This window comes from Protobothrops mucrosquamatus, unplaced genomic scaffold (assembly GCF_001527695.2).
Source record: "Protobothrops mucrosquamatus isolate PMUCROS unplaced genomic scaffold, P.Mucros_1.0 scaffold3471, whole genome shotgun sequence".
Lineage (NCBI taxonomy): Eukaryota > Metazoa > Chordata > Lepidosauria > Squamata > Viperidae > Protobothrops > Protobothrops mucrosquamatus.
In genome coordinates, this window is record NW_015389446.1 from 25,351 (window position 1) to 40,682 (window position 15,332).

Here is a 15,332-nt window from a genome sequence, read left to right on the forward strand (position 1 = left end):
TGAAGGAAAAGGCATGCTCTCTCTCTCTCTCTCTCTCTCTCTCTCTCTCTCTCTCTCTCTCTCTCTCTCTCTCTCTCTGTGTGTGTGTGTGTGTGTGTGTCTGTCTGTCTGTCTGTCTGTCTCTCTCTCTCTCTCTCATGCTTTTAGACCGAGGCCCAGATTAAAGCTTTGATTTGGAGGGAGAGAGAGCTCCCACCAGCACCTATAAAGCATCTCACACCTCAAAACAAACCAAGTTTCTCTTGGCCGCCTCTTTGGGCTTCCAAAACCTCTTTTTTCCAGTTGAATTTCCACTGAAAACCTGCAGAAAATTTATGAAAAGAGGCAGTGGTGGGATTCAAATATGTGAACAACTGGTTCTCTGTGTGGATGTCGCTTCCGGAAGTCCATTCTGGGCCTGGGCAACAAAAAATTAGCCACCGGTTCTGCCGAACTGGTGCAAACTGGCTGAATCCCACCACTAGACAGAGGGATCCTGCAAAGTGATCACAATGGTCAGACATGAATAATGGGCTACCAGAATACAGCAAAATTAAGGCATACTGATGTTTATAAATACTATTCTCTATTTTCTTCCTAGCGTTTTTCCTGCAAGTGCAGGGTTCGCTTTTGGGGGGGGGGGGATCAATCAAGTTTTGATCCATTTGGTTGTGACAAAAATTGACCAACTAACATGTCACCTGAGCCTGAATACATGGGCAAAGAGAGAACAACTGGCCCAAACGCACCCAACCAGCTTTAGCAGGACTACAGCTCACAGTCTTCTGGCTTCTAACCTGGTGCCTTAACCACTAGACCAAACTGGCTCTCTGCCTGTTCTCTTATCACCTTTGTATAAATATGCTGCAGGCATCATACATCATCTTTAATCCCAGAGTTTTAGTAACTTCGTGGTAAACTTAGATCTTTCAATCAAATTCTATTTTGCAGTTAGGATCTAATTGCCTAAATTGTAATTGACTTTACTGATGAAATGCATTATATCACCTAAATAATCCCTTTTCCTTCTCCTTAAATTACGAAGGTTGATATTATTCAGAAATAATAGGTCTATGTAAAGAATTTGGCAGATTTGCTCTACAACTGGGGGATAACTAAATTTTGAAGTAAAGTCTTCATTTTTCCTATTGTGCACCTTTGGAGTGCTGGTCTTCTACAGTGCCATATACTAGAAAATCGTATACCACTAGCATCATACTGATAAGTCAAGTTGCAGGTACAATCTTGTAACTGACTAAAGACACTACAGTATGGGAATAGGGGTGACGACAGTTTGAGAAAAAAAATTCACTAGAAAAGTAAAACATGAAGTTCAGCAAGAGAAAGAGTTACAGAATTTCATCCAGGCAACCAGGAACTAGGAATCCAGTTTAAAAGGAGCCAGCAGAATCAATTAAGGTTGTTCCATAAATGCTTGATTTGGGACTGGACAAGCATAAATGGCAACAGCAGCACTCATAGGCAAGAAAACAAATTCTTTAAGTTATCCTTCTGGAGTAAAATAATAGTTATAATACCAAGTCAAGTCAGATAGGACTGGAAGCCAAACAGGCTAAGTTAAATATTAAATATTGTTGGTAAAATATTGTTGAAATACATGGCATATAAAAGTTTGGATTCTCACGCGAAGTATTATTACCGCTTTATAAAACCCTAGTAAGATCACACCTGGATTACTGCAGCCAATTTTGGTCACCATATCACAAAAAAGATGTTGAGAATTTGGAAAAAATTCAGAGAATAGCAACTAAGATGATCAAAGGCCTGGAGACTAAAACATACGAAGAACAGCTTCGGGACTTGGGTTTGGCTAGTCTAAAGAAAAGAAGAAATAGGGGAGACATGATAGCAGTGTTCCAGTATCTGAGGGGCTTCCACAAGGCAGAGAGGGCCAGGTTGTTCACTAAAGCACCAGAGGGAAGACGAGAAACAATGGTTGGAAACTGATCAAAGAGAGAAGCAACCTGGAATTAAGGAGAAATTTCCTGACAGTGAGGACAATCAACCAGTGGAACAGCTTTCCTCCAGAAATCATGGGCGCTCCATCACTGGAGATGTTTAAGAAGAGACTAGACATTCACCTGTCTGTGACGGTATAGGTTCTCCTGCTTGAGCAGGGGGCTGGACTAGAAGACCTCCAAGGTCCCTTCCAGCTCTATTCTTTTAGTTTGTAGGAAAGACAATGTTGATGGGTACACTTTCTTCCAATTACCAAGTTGTATGAAGTCTAGGATGTTTTATTTACTCAATTATACATTTAGAACAGAAGAAAGCAAGCCTCAAACTTGTAGAACCAATTCTATTTAGTGGCAATAACCCTCCAATCAAGATGAGACAGATGGAAGCCAACTTTTCTGAACTCCATGAACCTTCAGCTGGGATAGCTACATGAGCTTTCCCGGTCTCAGACTAAAGCACACTAATTCACTCTGAAATCACTGGATTTGCATAAAGCATAAAGTTGCAGAGTAAAGGAAAAGCAGTTCCTATCTGAAGGACTGAACCTGTGAGGCTAGAGACCAATGCAACAGACATCTCCAACTCTCAAGGTGGGGAAAAGAAAGGCCAAAAGTCTATTTATTCCAAAGGAAGTATAAAACGGTCGCTTGAGCTGAACTTTTCTTCTTGTGTTATGTCATGGGCATATACTTTAGAAACAAATAGCATTAACACATCACAGCCATCCCTCAAAGCCTAGCAACAGAAAGTCTTAAGGGAAAAATTGTCATTTGAATTTTAGTGTTGGAGAAGACTGCCAAGATTATTGGGCAGCCAAGAATATAAACCCATGGATCATCAAATAGATCAACTCAAGGGTTCTCACTCAAGACAAAAATGACCAGGTTCAAATTATCCTACTTTGGATACATTATGTCAACACCCAGCTCTCTGATACAGGCTCTAATGCTAGGAAAGATGAAAGGAAAAAGAAAAAGAGGATGGTCAGCAGCAAGGTGGATGGAGACTGCACCATTGGAAGACCTAAAATAACAGATTAGGGCAGCAGTTCTCAACCTATGGGTCGCGACCCCATTTGGGGTCGATCGACCATTTCACGGGGGTCACCAAGCAAGGCTGTCTGCCATTTTTCCCCCTTTTCCGGCGGGTGCCTTACCTCCCTTGAGCTGGGCCAGCTGGTGGTCGGCCTGCTCCGTCTCTGCCGCTTGCCAGCTACGCCTCGGCCGGTGCAGGGGGCGGAACCACGCATGCGTGGCGCTCCTGGGCAGGGAAAGTCCTCAACTTACGACCGGTTGGGTAGTCCTCGACTTACAACTGGTTTAGTCCTCAACTTACGACCGGTTTAGTCCTCAACTTATGACTGGTTTAGTCCTCGACTTACGACCGGGTGGGGGTCGCGGCATTAAAAAGGTTGAGAACCACTGGATTAGGGATATGGAAAAAAATATCTATCTATGTAGTCACTAGGAATCAAAAGCAACCTGATAGTACATAATCAAGCACACCCAATCAGATCTTACTCTCATTCAGAGGAAAGGGGGGGACATTTGCTGTGGGACACAGTTTTCAATGGGAACAAGATTGTTGAAAAAAAGCTCATTTATGTTCCTCATTTAACATTGGCCAAGTAAACAGCTCCACAGTTAAGTGATAACTGAAATGTTCTTCTGCACATGAATTATGTTGGAATGGTAAACACAATACAATCTGGTAAGCACAATACAAAACACTACACTACACCACTTCTTGAGCATATTCTTGAACTTTGACTTAAAACTCTCAGCTTCAGAGATGCAAAATATTGCTCAGATATTGACTAATGTTGATTTTTTTTCAGTCTTGTCACATTTCAGTATCGTACTCATATCCAAGGAAATTACAGATCAGTTTAGGGCACAAACTGACTTACAGCTGGCGCAATTTAGAAACATTTTGAACACTGAATGTGTGGTTAAAAAAAACACATCTAGTCCTTGACTTAATGGCCGCAATTGAGCCTAACATTTCTGTTGCTAAATGAGACAGCTGTTAAGTGAGCTTGGGCTATTTTATGAATTTTCTTTCCATAGTTATTAAGTGAACCAAGGCAGTTGTCAAGTTAGTAATGTGGTTGTTAAGTGAATCTGCCTTCCCCATTGACTTTGCTTATCAGAAGGTCGCAGAAGGTGATCACATGACCCTGGAACAATGCAACCGTCATAAAGATGAGCCAGCTGCCAAGCAGTCAAATTTTGATCACATGGCCCTGGGGATGCTGCAACAGTCGTAAGTGTGAAAAATGGTCATAAGTCACTTTTTTCAGTGCCGCTGTAACTTCGAATGATCACTAAATGAACTGTTGTAAGTCGAGGACTACCCGTAGTGAAGTTATTTTCACAAGACATTCCAATACACTTGCATAGAGAATATTGTTCAGTTATAAAAGGAACTCCATTTTCCATACTCCAGTTTTTGATGGTTAATATTTCTTCAGCAGACATTGCTGGCAGAGATCTGCTGCTTTTAATTTTTCTTCTCTACTCTCTCATTACTAGAATCCATGAAATAGGAACTGGGTAATTTCTTTGCTTTGCATCCTACAATCTTCCACATCATAAACCAGTTCACTCCCAATACTAAAATGGCATCGTAGCCAGGAGATCCTTGAAAGGATAACTGATTAGCCGTTCCTCCATTGACATTCCTCCAATTTAGACGTGGTATTATAGTTACAAAGGTGGAACGGATGGTTTAAGTAAATTATCTAGTAGAGGCCAATTCCCAACTGCTACAGTAGGTTGCCTTGGATTGGAGGATCCTTGTAGTTGCCAAGCCTGCTCTAATATTTTTTTTAATATAAATTAAAGGGTGTCAGGATTGAGATGCTAATCTCAATCCTGACACCCTTTAATTTATATTAAAAAAAAATCCTATTTCATGGTTCAAAATATCTGAACAGACACAAATGTGAACCAATTCAACCTAAGAAAGTAGAACATCATTGGACCAAGATTATAGGGACTGGCAAAAATAATGACATGAGGAAAGAATCTAATAGGGTAGCATATAAAGAAAGTGACTGTCCAGGATTAGTAAGCAGCAAAATGTGGGAGGAAAAACCCTATTATTGACACCCAAAAGAAACCTCTACTGAATGGTCTACAATCATATTTAGGCTGGATAAATTCTAGCAATTTGAAACATGTTTTTCTTCTCCTAGTTATATCAATAATAATTCATGAAAAGTGTCTACATAGCCTTTCTTCCACTATAGAATCCTTTTTAATTATTTATTGCTATTATATTTAAATAATAGAAGAAAAAGAAAAAGGAACAAAATTATAATGCAAATATATACATTCCTTCCGAAACACATAAAAATACTTTTAAAACATGAAAAAATAGAGCAGAAAAAGGGAAAAAGAAACAAAGTATATTATTGTAACAGCAGCTATAATTCTAATTATTAAATTACATATGCTTATTCCTAATACATTTATATAATTATTCTTTTTAACCTACAGTATTTTGTATAAGTGAGTTCCATATTTCATTATACTTATTCAAAGTCGACATCTATAGGCAATCTGCTCATAGGTTATCCGTACAAAGTTTATGTCTATAGGCAACTGGCTTATATATCTTTGACATGGTGTTATCACTTTGGCAAACTTGATTACAGTGAGTGGATCTATTGCTAAGTAGGGTTTTTACAAAGAAAATAAATGCTTTTCAGAGAAAATCATCTTCACCTGCTCAAAATGCAACACCTATTGAACAACTAGAAAAGTAACATTGTTAAAAGAAACAGATACTGTATATAGAATGTAACCATAATCTATTCTTTATTTATTTCCACTGACTTGTGAAAGCATTCTTTTTCAGCAGGTTTTTACCATATCAAGGCAATAATCAATCTCTATCCCTATACATTTTCATCTGACATGCCTTATTTGTGTCCTTCTTGTGTTGACTGTATATCTGTATATGTGCACGCAGACTTGTACTTTTTATTTTGTGCTCCGAGTAATTCATTGCTAAGATTAGATCTGCTTTCAGCCAATTGAGAAAGCAGCGAGTTCCATCTCATTGACTGGCTAGTATGTATTGTCTGAGCCTACAAGAATTTTTGGAAATAGCAGTTTTCCTGCACTTGAACAGAGTGAACAGTGACTGTGTGAATCCATGGTTCACTACAGCAAGCTAAATTATGGTCCAAACAAACACAATTATAAACTACATGATAAAACTGTTCTAATAGAGAAAAGATCCTCATGTATTCTCAGTGTTACATTAATATGAGCAGTAAGATTTTAAAATAATTATTTTGAAGTGTCCCTGTTATACAGGTGAGCCATTTTGCACTATAGTTTCCTAATTCAGTGCAATATAATAACTTGGCCATCGTTTTCTGAGCAAAAGTAATTAATATTGACCTCCATGCTCCTTTTGAGGGAAAAAACAGGATTGTTCATGCAGGTTTTGTGACAGCTAACTTTTATGTCATAATGTTCAGTTAAAACACTATTTTAAAAATGAACTGTTATAAGTGGAGTAATACCTGTTATTTGGGTGATTCTTTAGGAATTACCTATCTGTTATCTGGCAATATGGCTGGATTTTCTTGGTTTATTGTTATGGCAGAAGAATAAAAAAAAAAATCCATTCTTTGCTGCAAGTGACCAGCCCCAGAGTGCCAGCTGCATCTATTTCCAATAATGCCAGGGGCTTCCATCAGAGGCAACAATATCATTCAGCAAGGCTCCGAAGGCAGCCAAGAGCCATGGATATTATCAGTCCTCTAATCTAGCGACTGTGCAGTATTCCCCAGTCCCTATTTGCCTATCCCCCCCCAAGCAGGTGCGGTCTTTAGCCACCATGCTGAGAGTTTAATTGCTGAAACCCAGGGACAGCTGCTCTTACGCATCTCCAAATTTGTTTCCAGCAAGCAGGCCTATTATCTTCGATGCTATGAAGGGTGATATTAATGGGGGTTGAGGGGTGGATATGCAATGATACTCCTGGGACAAAGAATTTCATTCCCCCCAACATATATTTGAATCTCTCTCCATTGTTCTTCTGCAAAATTTGGGATAATCTAGAAAGCCTGACTGTTATTCTTATAAACAGGCAGGAAGAAAAAACATACCTTTCCCTTTAGGAAGGTTTAGGCTGAAATCATATGTATCCTGCATATTCTAGCATTGGTTGTACCTATTTGGTGCAAACACTCTTTTAAGAGTCACAGTTAATATTTCAGTCTCAATAGCTTCACAACAATATTATATCAACATCAATGTTCCCGAAATGGGGTTGATAATCCAACAGATCTCAAGGATTTCAGGTTGACAAATTCTGGTCTATATCTGGAGACATGCTGGTAGTACTATGCTCGCATGAAATAGCATTTGTTTTTGAAAGAATCAATACTGTTTGGGATTTTATATAGAAAAATGTGCTGTATGTTGGAGCTAAAGAAGGAGATACATACTGCAAAATATATTATAGACTAGGAGCAAGAAAATAAGATGCAAGTAATAACACTTTAATTATGAAGCTTTCAGAAAATTTAGTTATGTAAGAAAAATTTGATAGACACATAAATTAAATTGAAAGCATGTAATTTCTTTTACCAAACAAAAGGAGAGCAAATGTCAATATATAGAACCTGCAGGAAACCACATTCTCCAATTTAGGAAGATGTTGGTATTAACAATAATTAAGTAGTAAAGTCTTTTTATTAAAAAAAAGTATACAATGGCTCAATAATATCCTTCATATGGTAAGGCAGAACAGGTCAACTGAGAATACCATTCTTGACACATCTGCAATCAATCCCCACATATGCCACATATACTTCAATAGCAGAGTCTGTCAGATTTGCCATTGGCATTTGGTAGATTCACTTCAAGCTGAGTTCCAACTATCCATCATTATTGCTCCCTGAAGGTAGATACCAGCAGCAACACATGCAAAATTTGGACCATAAATGTGGCTCCATAATTCCTACCAGAAACCTGGTAGAACAGGTGTGACTACAACGACCCAAGAAAGAAATAGACAAGTAATAACTAGTAAAAGTTATTGTTGAAGGAAAATAATTTTGAATGCTGGTCAGGCTAGACCAGTGATAGCGAACCTTTTAGAGACCGAGTGCCCAAACTGCAACCAAAAACCCATTTATGTATCGTTGGGTGCCGATTGGGCGTGGCCCATTGGGTGGGTGTGGCCCATTGGGTGGGTGTGGCCCATATGGTGGGTGTGGCTGCCGTGGTAACGGCAGACTGGGTGGAACTAAAAAGTTCAATCAATCAATTCCAACTTTGCGAGATCTTTTTTTCCCCGTGAGGAGTTGAAATTGATTGATTGATTGAACCTTTTTTTTTTTTGCATGTGGCGTCGGAGGCCTAAAGCGAAAAGGTTTTATAAAACCCAGCTGAAGGCCTAGGACTGGGGCGACGGCGCGCGTGCCCATAGAGAGGCCTCTGAGTGCCGCCTCTGGCACCCGAGCCATAGGTTCGCCACCACTGGGCTAGACACTCTCTAAGACCGTAGAGAAAATAAACATTGCCAAATTCACACTCCTAACCAGAACTAACTCATTATGGATCATATACAGTTAAAACATCATACAATAACTCATCTGACTTTGCACAGAGGAAATGGCCATCTGGAGATGCTATAGAAGTAGAGAGTTAAACGTTTTGTAGTTATAATCTATTCTCTTCTGAAGAAACAGAGATAGAGCCTTTTCCTCTAGATAAGACTAATAATGTAAGCCACCAAGTTTGTTCTAGGGGAAAGATTAATTACGTCTTGCACCAAGTGGGAGACGTTACGTGAGTTGTGAGAGTAAGGATAATTTTTTCAGCAGTGAAGGTGGAATGAGCAAGATACACCCTTGTAGGCTTTATTCAGTCTAACCAAATGTGCCATCACCTTGCACTTGCACCATCAATATTGCACCATTCTTCACTCGTATTCCAGTGATTTGGAATGGGCACAATTGGTACCATCTTAGACAAGGGCTATTCTAGTATATGCTCTGTCTACTTCCAGATCTGATTTTACAGTTCAAGCACCTGCAAGAAACTAGCTATTTCCTACAGTTCCCCAGCAGAATACTAAATCAGGAACAATGTAGACAATTAAATGGGAAGAAACTCCAATTGCCAGAGCCACCTGAAACACACAGGGCTCACTGATGCAGGAAAGAGCTTGCCAATGATGATGGTTGTAGGGAGATGTATGAGCAAAAAGCCTTAGCAAAATAAAAGTCTTAGCAAATAGCACACAGAAAATAATCAGAAGCCTTAAACACCATATACTCTAATCATCTAAACCCTAGCCAAAACTATTCTTAAAGAATTAATCCAGCCATATTTACTCCCACTAGATCCAACTATATACAGAGAGGACATAACACTAGGAAAGCCTATTTTAGCTAAATTATTTTATAGACAATGTTATATTTAATAGGATTAGGAACTCCAGGGCTTTGGCATCAAAGACATCTAGAAAGCTCTAAAAAAATTCCTGACCTCTAATGGTTATCTGGATTTTTGCAGCCCAGATCTGGTAGCCCTAAGTAAGATGACGTGGTTGGTCAAACTGATTCTGAGCATGACCTTTCTGTTTTTGGCAAGTTACATTTTTGTTGTGCATAATCAAAAGTATAAATATTCCTGTCACCGAAGAATTTTATCATTTGAACATTTAGAGCCTTAAGATTTTATAGTGGCTCTTTGCATGCCCTTGACATCATCATCAGCCTTTACTATTAGCTATATGTTACTTATAAGTATCTCTCTGTTGACGCTTGCAGCCCTGCAGCCCTTGGAAAGCTCTGAATTGGGATAGTGACATTTAATTTAAGTTAATTGCTAGGCATTAGGCACCCTAATAAAGAGGCAATGTAGGAAAAGAAGAGCATGTGGCTAATTAAAGAGGTTGTATCTTCAGCTCCCCTGACACATTTCTTCCACAGTATGCCAACCTGTGGCACAAATTTAGCAGAAGAGCAGCTTATTTGCCTGCTCAAGTAAAAATAGTCTCAAGGCAGGATAAAGACTAATAAACTTTCAATGGCATAAATGTACATCATCAAGTTTTTCATGGGAACCGAAGTGGCAAATACAGACAAACTATCCAAACTGCTTTATATGATAACCAAGTAACTTCATGACAACTACGCCAAATTCTTTTCTCCTCCTGCTTTCTAGCACTGACAGAAGAATGTCAATTCCTTCTTAGAAGTATTCACAAAATTCACTCTCCTGGCATCTCATGCAATCTGTCCTGGCCACTAAAAAGCCATTTTGATGTCTTCCCATCATTCACAGTCTAGTCATATATGAGACAAGTCAATCTTATTCGAGATTAATTTTGAGTGGTTGATTGATTTCAACAGAAAAGAGAGGAGGAGGAGGAGGAGGAGGAGATGTTTTTCTGGAAAATTGGCAACCTAGAGAGAAGGAGCTATTTTAGAATAACGTCTATGGCAGTCAACTGGGGTAATGCAACAAGATTGTTGCATATTCTGCAATCTCTACCAATTCTACAATGTCTCTATCAAAAGAAACAAAAATGAGAGACTGGCAGCTGAATTTCTAAAAGGTGTCATCCATCGATTTGCACAACACTTATAAACTTAATCAAAGATTAGGGGTCAGCCTCTAATGTGATGTGTTTTTCATATGTGATTTTATTTCCTTTCTTAATTGCTATAATAATCTTAGCCATAGCTTCTCAATTGGGTAATGAGGAAAAACTTGAACAAGGAGTAGAAATTGGATAAAATAGCTTCATAACTTCCTTCTGGTCCCTACAATTATGTTCACATTGGTAAACCACAATTTTTCTTCAAAAAACTGTATTTTGTTAGCTAAGCCACAATTGGCTGGATTCACACATCACATAAGCTATAAACTATAACTACGGCTAATATACCAGAATGGATATAACCATGACTTATGAAGCTATAAACCAGATTTTATTATAACCTAGTATATGTGATCCCAGTCTATAAGCTGATACAAATTCAGATTAATATCTCCCACACCATAGCATACATAAACACACCTTACCTGATACAGAAATTCTCATGGTTGCCTCCAAAGGTCTATTGTTATCCAGGGCCCTGCTCAGACGTAGTTCTCCAGTACTGTGGTTCAAGAGAACAAGTTTCAATTCATTGCCTTGCTCAAAACTGTACGTAAGACTATCAGAAACATCAGGATCATAGGCTGGGATCCTGCCAATCACTCCAGTGGGGAAACTGCTGGACTTGTTGGTAATGTAGTTATTGAATATGATCTCAAAGTTCTTCAAGACTGGGACGTTGTCATTCTTATCCAGTAAACGAACATGCACAACAGCCCGGCTTACCAGTGGAGCTGAAGTAGCTTGGACTACCATGACATACTCAGACTTGGTCTCATAATCCAAATCCATCAGTGCTGTCAGCTCTCCTGAGAAAATATCAAGTTGGAACACCTCCGGAATATTACCTTCCACTATCTGGTACATAATTTGAGCATTGGTACCCTCATCTGGATCACTGGCAGTGATTCGGGACACCACTAAGCCTATTGGACTATTTTCTTCCACAAAGATGTCAAACTCATCATGCTCAAAGACAGGGGGGTTGTCATTGACATCAAGAACAGTGACATGGACATCAATTGGCGTCCTCATGGCCGGTACTCCTTTATCAACTGCGTATGCTCTAAGCTCATAGAGTGGAACATTTTCCCTGTCCAGTCTACGCAACGTCCTAACAATACCAGAGGTGGTTTCAATTATGAAGTCCCCATCACCATCATCTCCACCCTGAAAGGTATAGAACACTCTCCCATTCATTCCAGAGTCTCTATCTGTAGCAGAAACCTGCAGGACACTTGTGAAACCAGGTACATCCTCATAGACAGATCCTTGGTAATTATCCCTTAAAAACTGAGGCGCATTGTCATTTACATCATTAACTAGTATTTCTAGATAGGTGGTATCTGATTTCTGTGGGATGCCATTGTCACGAGCTGTAATTGCCAAAGTATAGGATACTTGGTCTTCATAATCCAATTCCATCTGAGTTGTCACAGCACCAGTATCTATATCAATTCTGAACTGAGGAATACTGTCTTCCATGAAGTAAGTGATACGAGCATTCTCCCCTGTGTCTTCATCTGTAGCACTGATAATCACTACAGTGGTACCCACTGGACTGTCCTCATTGATATTAACAGTGTAATGGGAGCTCTGGAACACTGGCCGATGTGTGTTGGCATCAGTTACATTAACAAAGACCTGAGCAGTGTCAAACCGAGTGCCATCAGAAGCTGTGATTGTAAGAAGATACTGCCGCTCTAATTTATAATCCAAGGGTAGGGCCAGAGTGATGAGACCACCACCACTCTGGCTGGTGATGGAGAAGCGATTGCGAGTATTCCCATTCGTGATCTGGTAGGTGATGACACTGTTGACATCCCGATCAATGGCCGAGACAATAAGAACACTGGTGCCCACAGCTGCATCTTCATTGAGACGCATGGTATATTCCCTTTGCGTGAATTCAGGATTGTTATCATTGACATCCAGAACGGTAATACTAACACTTGCTGAAGAAGTCATTGGAGGGTTACCGTGATCTCTGGCCTCAACCCCAAATTTATAGAAGTCCACAGCTTCACGATCCAAACCAGAAGCCACTACAATCCAGCCTGTGTTGTTATTGATAGTAAAAGGGAAATTGGGACTCATGTCAACCAGAGCATATTCTAGTCGGGCATTCTCCCCAGAATCTGCATCAATGGCTTGGATATGAATAACAGAATAGCCCACAGGTACATTTTCCAACACCGTGGACTGGAAAGGGGTGCTAACAAAAATAGGGGCATTGTCATTCACATCCAGTACCTGGATGGTCACCAGCCCACTGATGTTGGAAAGAGGAGGCCTTCCTCCATCTTGGGCCCTAATACGAAGAGTGTATTCCTTATTCATCTCATAATCAAGCTGGCTGACTACATCAATATTACCTATTTGGGCATCTATGTAAAATTGTCCCCGAGTGTTGCCACTCATTATGCTGTAATGCACCATAGCATTACTGCCTTTGTCCCTGTCTGTGGCATTTACCTGCAAGATGTGGGTGTTTGAGGCCACATTCTCCGGTACCTGTACAACATAACGTTTCTCACTGAACTGCGGTGAGTTGTCATTGTCATCCTCCACTGTAATATGAATTGTAGCCGTGCTGCTGCGCGGTCCTGGGTCTCGGCCCTGGTCATTGGCCTCCACGATCAGCTGATAGGATTCCACAGCTTCTCTGTCCACAAGGCCATTTGTGCGGATGACTCCAGACTTGGGGTCAATTTCAAAGATCCTGTTGGCCCCATTACCATTCAAGATGCGGTACAGGATGTTGGCATTGGGGCTGGCATCACCATCGGTTGCTCTCACCGTCAACACTTCGTAGCCAACCTCAAGGTTCTCCCGCATGCTCTCCTTATACTCCTGCTGCTCAAACACAGGATTATGATCATTGGTGTCACTGACCGTGATTGTGAGCGTGGCCAGAGCCGTGCGACGCGGTGTGCCATGGTCTGTCGCTGTCACCCGGAACACATGGGTGCTTTTGGTTTCTCGATCCAGTTCTTCAGCTGTGGTGACAGCGCCTGTCTGGGGATTAATGGCAAAGAAGCTGTTTGAGCGGCTGTCAAAAAGCGCGTCCATGGAGTAGTCCAAGCGGCCCCCATCCCCCTCATCAGGGTCCATGGCCCTCAGCAAGATCACAGGTGTGCCTGCCGGTCTGTTCTCCGGCACTGATACTTGGTAGGTGGGCATCTGGAACTGGGGGCTGGTGTTCACATCCCGCTTCCTTCTGCTGCCCCCCTCACCCTGGCAGCCACACCCCTCCAAGGGCCACAGCTTCTGCACCTCCTGCTGCGAAGAGCCCACAGCCAGGAGCCAGTGGACAAAGATCTCGGTCTTCTCATCGCAGGCTTGGCACGAGAGCCCCAACCGTAATGGGCGTCCCGGCCGGAGACACAGGGCTCGTGGGGGCAGGATCAGTTCTCCCTGGGGATGGAACGGCCCATGCTGGTCTCTAGCGTTGCCGCCGCCGCCGCCGCCGCCGCCTTGCACCGTGCACCTTAGCTGGCAGCCGCCCCGCGAGCTAGCGGGCGGCAAAGGAATGTGGGTGCCTGATTTCAAGCACAGAGTCCGGCTTCGCCCTCTGCGGAATCGGCCGCCCGGAACCGGGGCCAACAGAAGGTGGCTTAACAGCAACAGCTCTCCATCCTCGGCCGCCGCCGCCGCCGAAGCACCATCGCACCGCGGCCCCAGCAGGTGCGCCCAGAGGCCGCGGGCCGGAGGCGAAACCCGGCAAAGCCACAGCGGCGGCGGCTCGGCGCAAGCAGGCGGCCGGCTCGGTGGTGACAGCGGCCGCTCAGGCAGCCGAGGGTCCCTGAAGGGGGCGCAGAGAGGGGGCGGTTCGGGGCCGTCGGCGCGGGAGCGGGGGATCCCTAGCGCCAGCAGTAGCAGCACAGCCCGGCCGGGGGCGCCGCCGCCGCCGCCGCCCATCTCCCACCGCCCGCAGCCCGGTCTTCGTTTTGTCCGTCCAGCGATCAGCAACTGCGCTTCATGCCAAACGGGAGGTCCGGGCCGGTGGCCCCCCCCTCCCCGGTCCACCCGATGAGCCCGAGCAGGTCCGCCGTCGCCGCCGCCGCCGCCGTTGCCTGCTCTTCCGCCGCAGCCAGCTAAGGTCTCGCCGCCTACCAAGCAAGCCCGGCTCGGCTCCGCTGCGGCAGCAGCTCTGCGAGGCTCATTTCCATAGACCTGCGGCTCTTAAAGGAGCCGCGTCAGCTTCGCTGCTGAAAAGGCTGCTGCGCGGTGGGGCCTCCCTTCTGCACCGCCAGGTTCTCCTCTTGTGGGGCGAGCAACCTTAGCGTAGGAGGACTTCTGAACCGCCACGCACCTGTTGTCGAATGGCTATAATCCACCGCAAACACAGAGGATTCCGGTGCTTCCCTAAATACCTCAGACCAATCAAGGACTGTGTAATCGCAGCGGGAGGGCCTCCCAACGCAACGCATTTCCTACCTAGTTCCTCACTTCTTTGAGACCAGGGTTGAAAGGCAACCCAAAGCAGTCAGAAACAGTGCGCCTGTAGAATGTGCTTTCCCTTCACCTGTTTCAGAATTAAGCAAGAATATTTCCAGGCAGACAACTCTTGAGTGCTATAAATCCAAAGTGGTTGCCCCAAAAGTATCTATGAAAGGATGTGAGGGGCAGGAAAAACATGGGGTGAGAAATGGAAGACTAACCGTAACCAAAGTTTCACCTATGAGAGTGGACTAATTTCACGAGAAAAGCCATTTTTTAAAAAACACACA

The 15,332-nt window shown here is 42.7% G+C and overlaps 1 protein-coding gene across 1 annotated transcript in view; it reads right to left on the reverse strand.

The window, feature by feature from the left end:
* Positions 1 to 15,032, reverse strand: part of LOC107297696 (cadherin EGF LAG seven-pass G-type receptor 2-like) — a 38,649-nt gene extending 23,617 nt beyond the window's left edge. The window contains exons 1-2 of the mRNA XM_015827059.1: positions 14,915 to 15,032; positions 11,025 to 14,783 (exon numbers count right to left, since the gene is read on the reverse strand). Coding sequence (XP_015682545.1) covers positions 11,025 to 14,783; positions 14,915 to 15,032 — 3,877 coding nt within the window. The remainder of the gene's footprint in view (positions 1 to 11,024; positions 14,784 to 14,914) is intronic.
* Between the last annotated feature and the right edge of the window lie 300 nt (positions 15,033 to 15,332).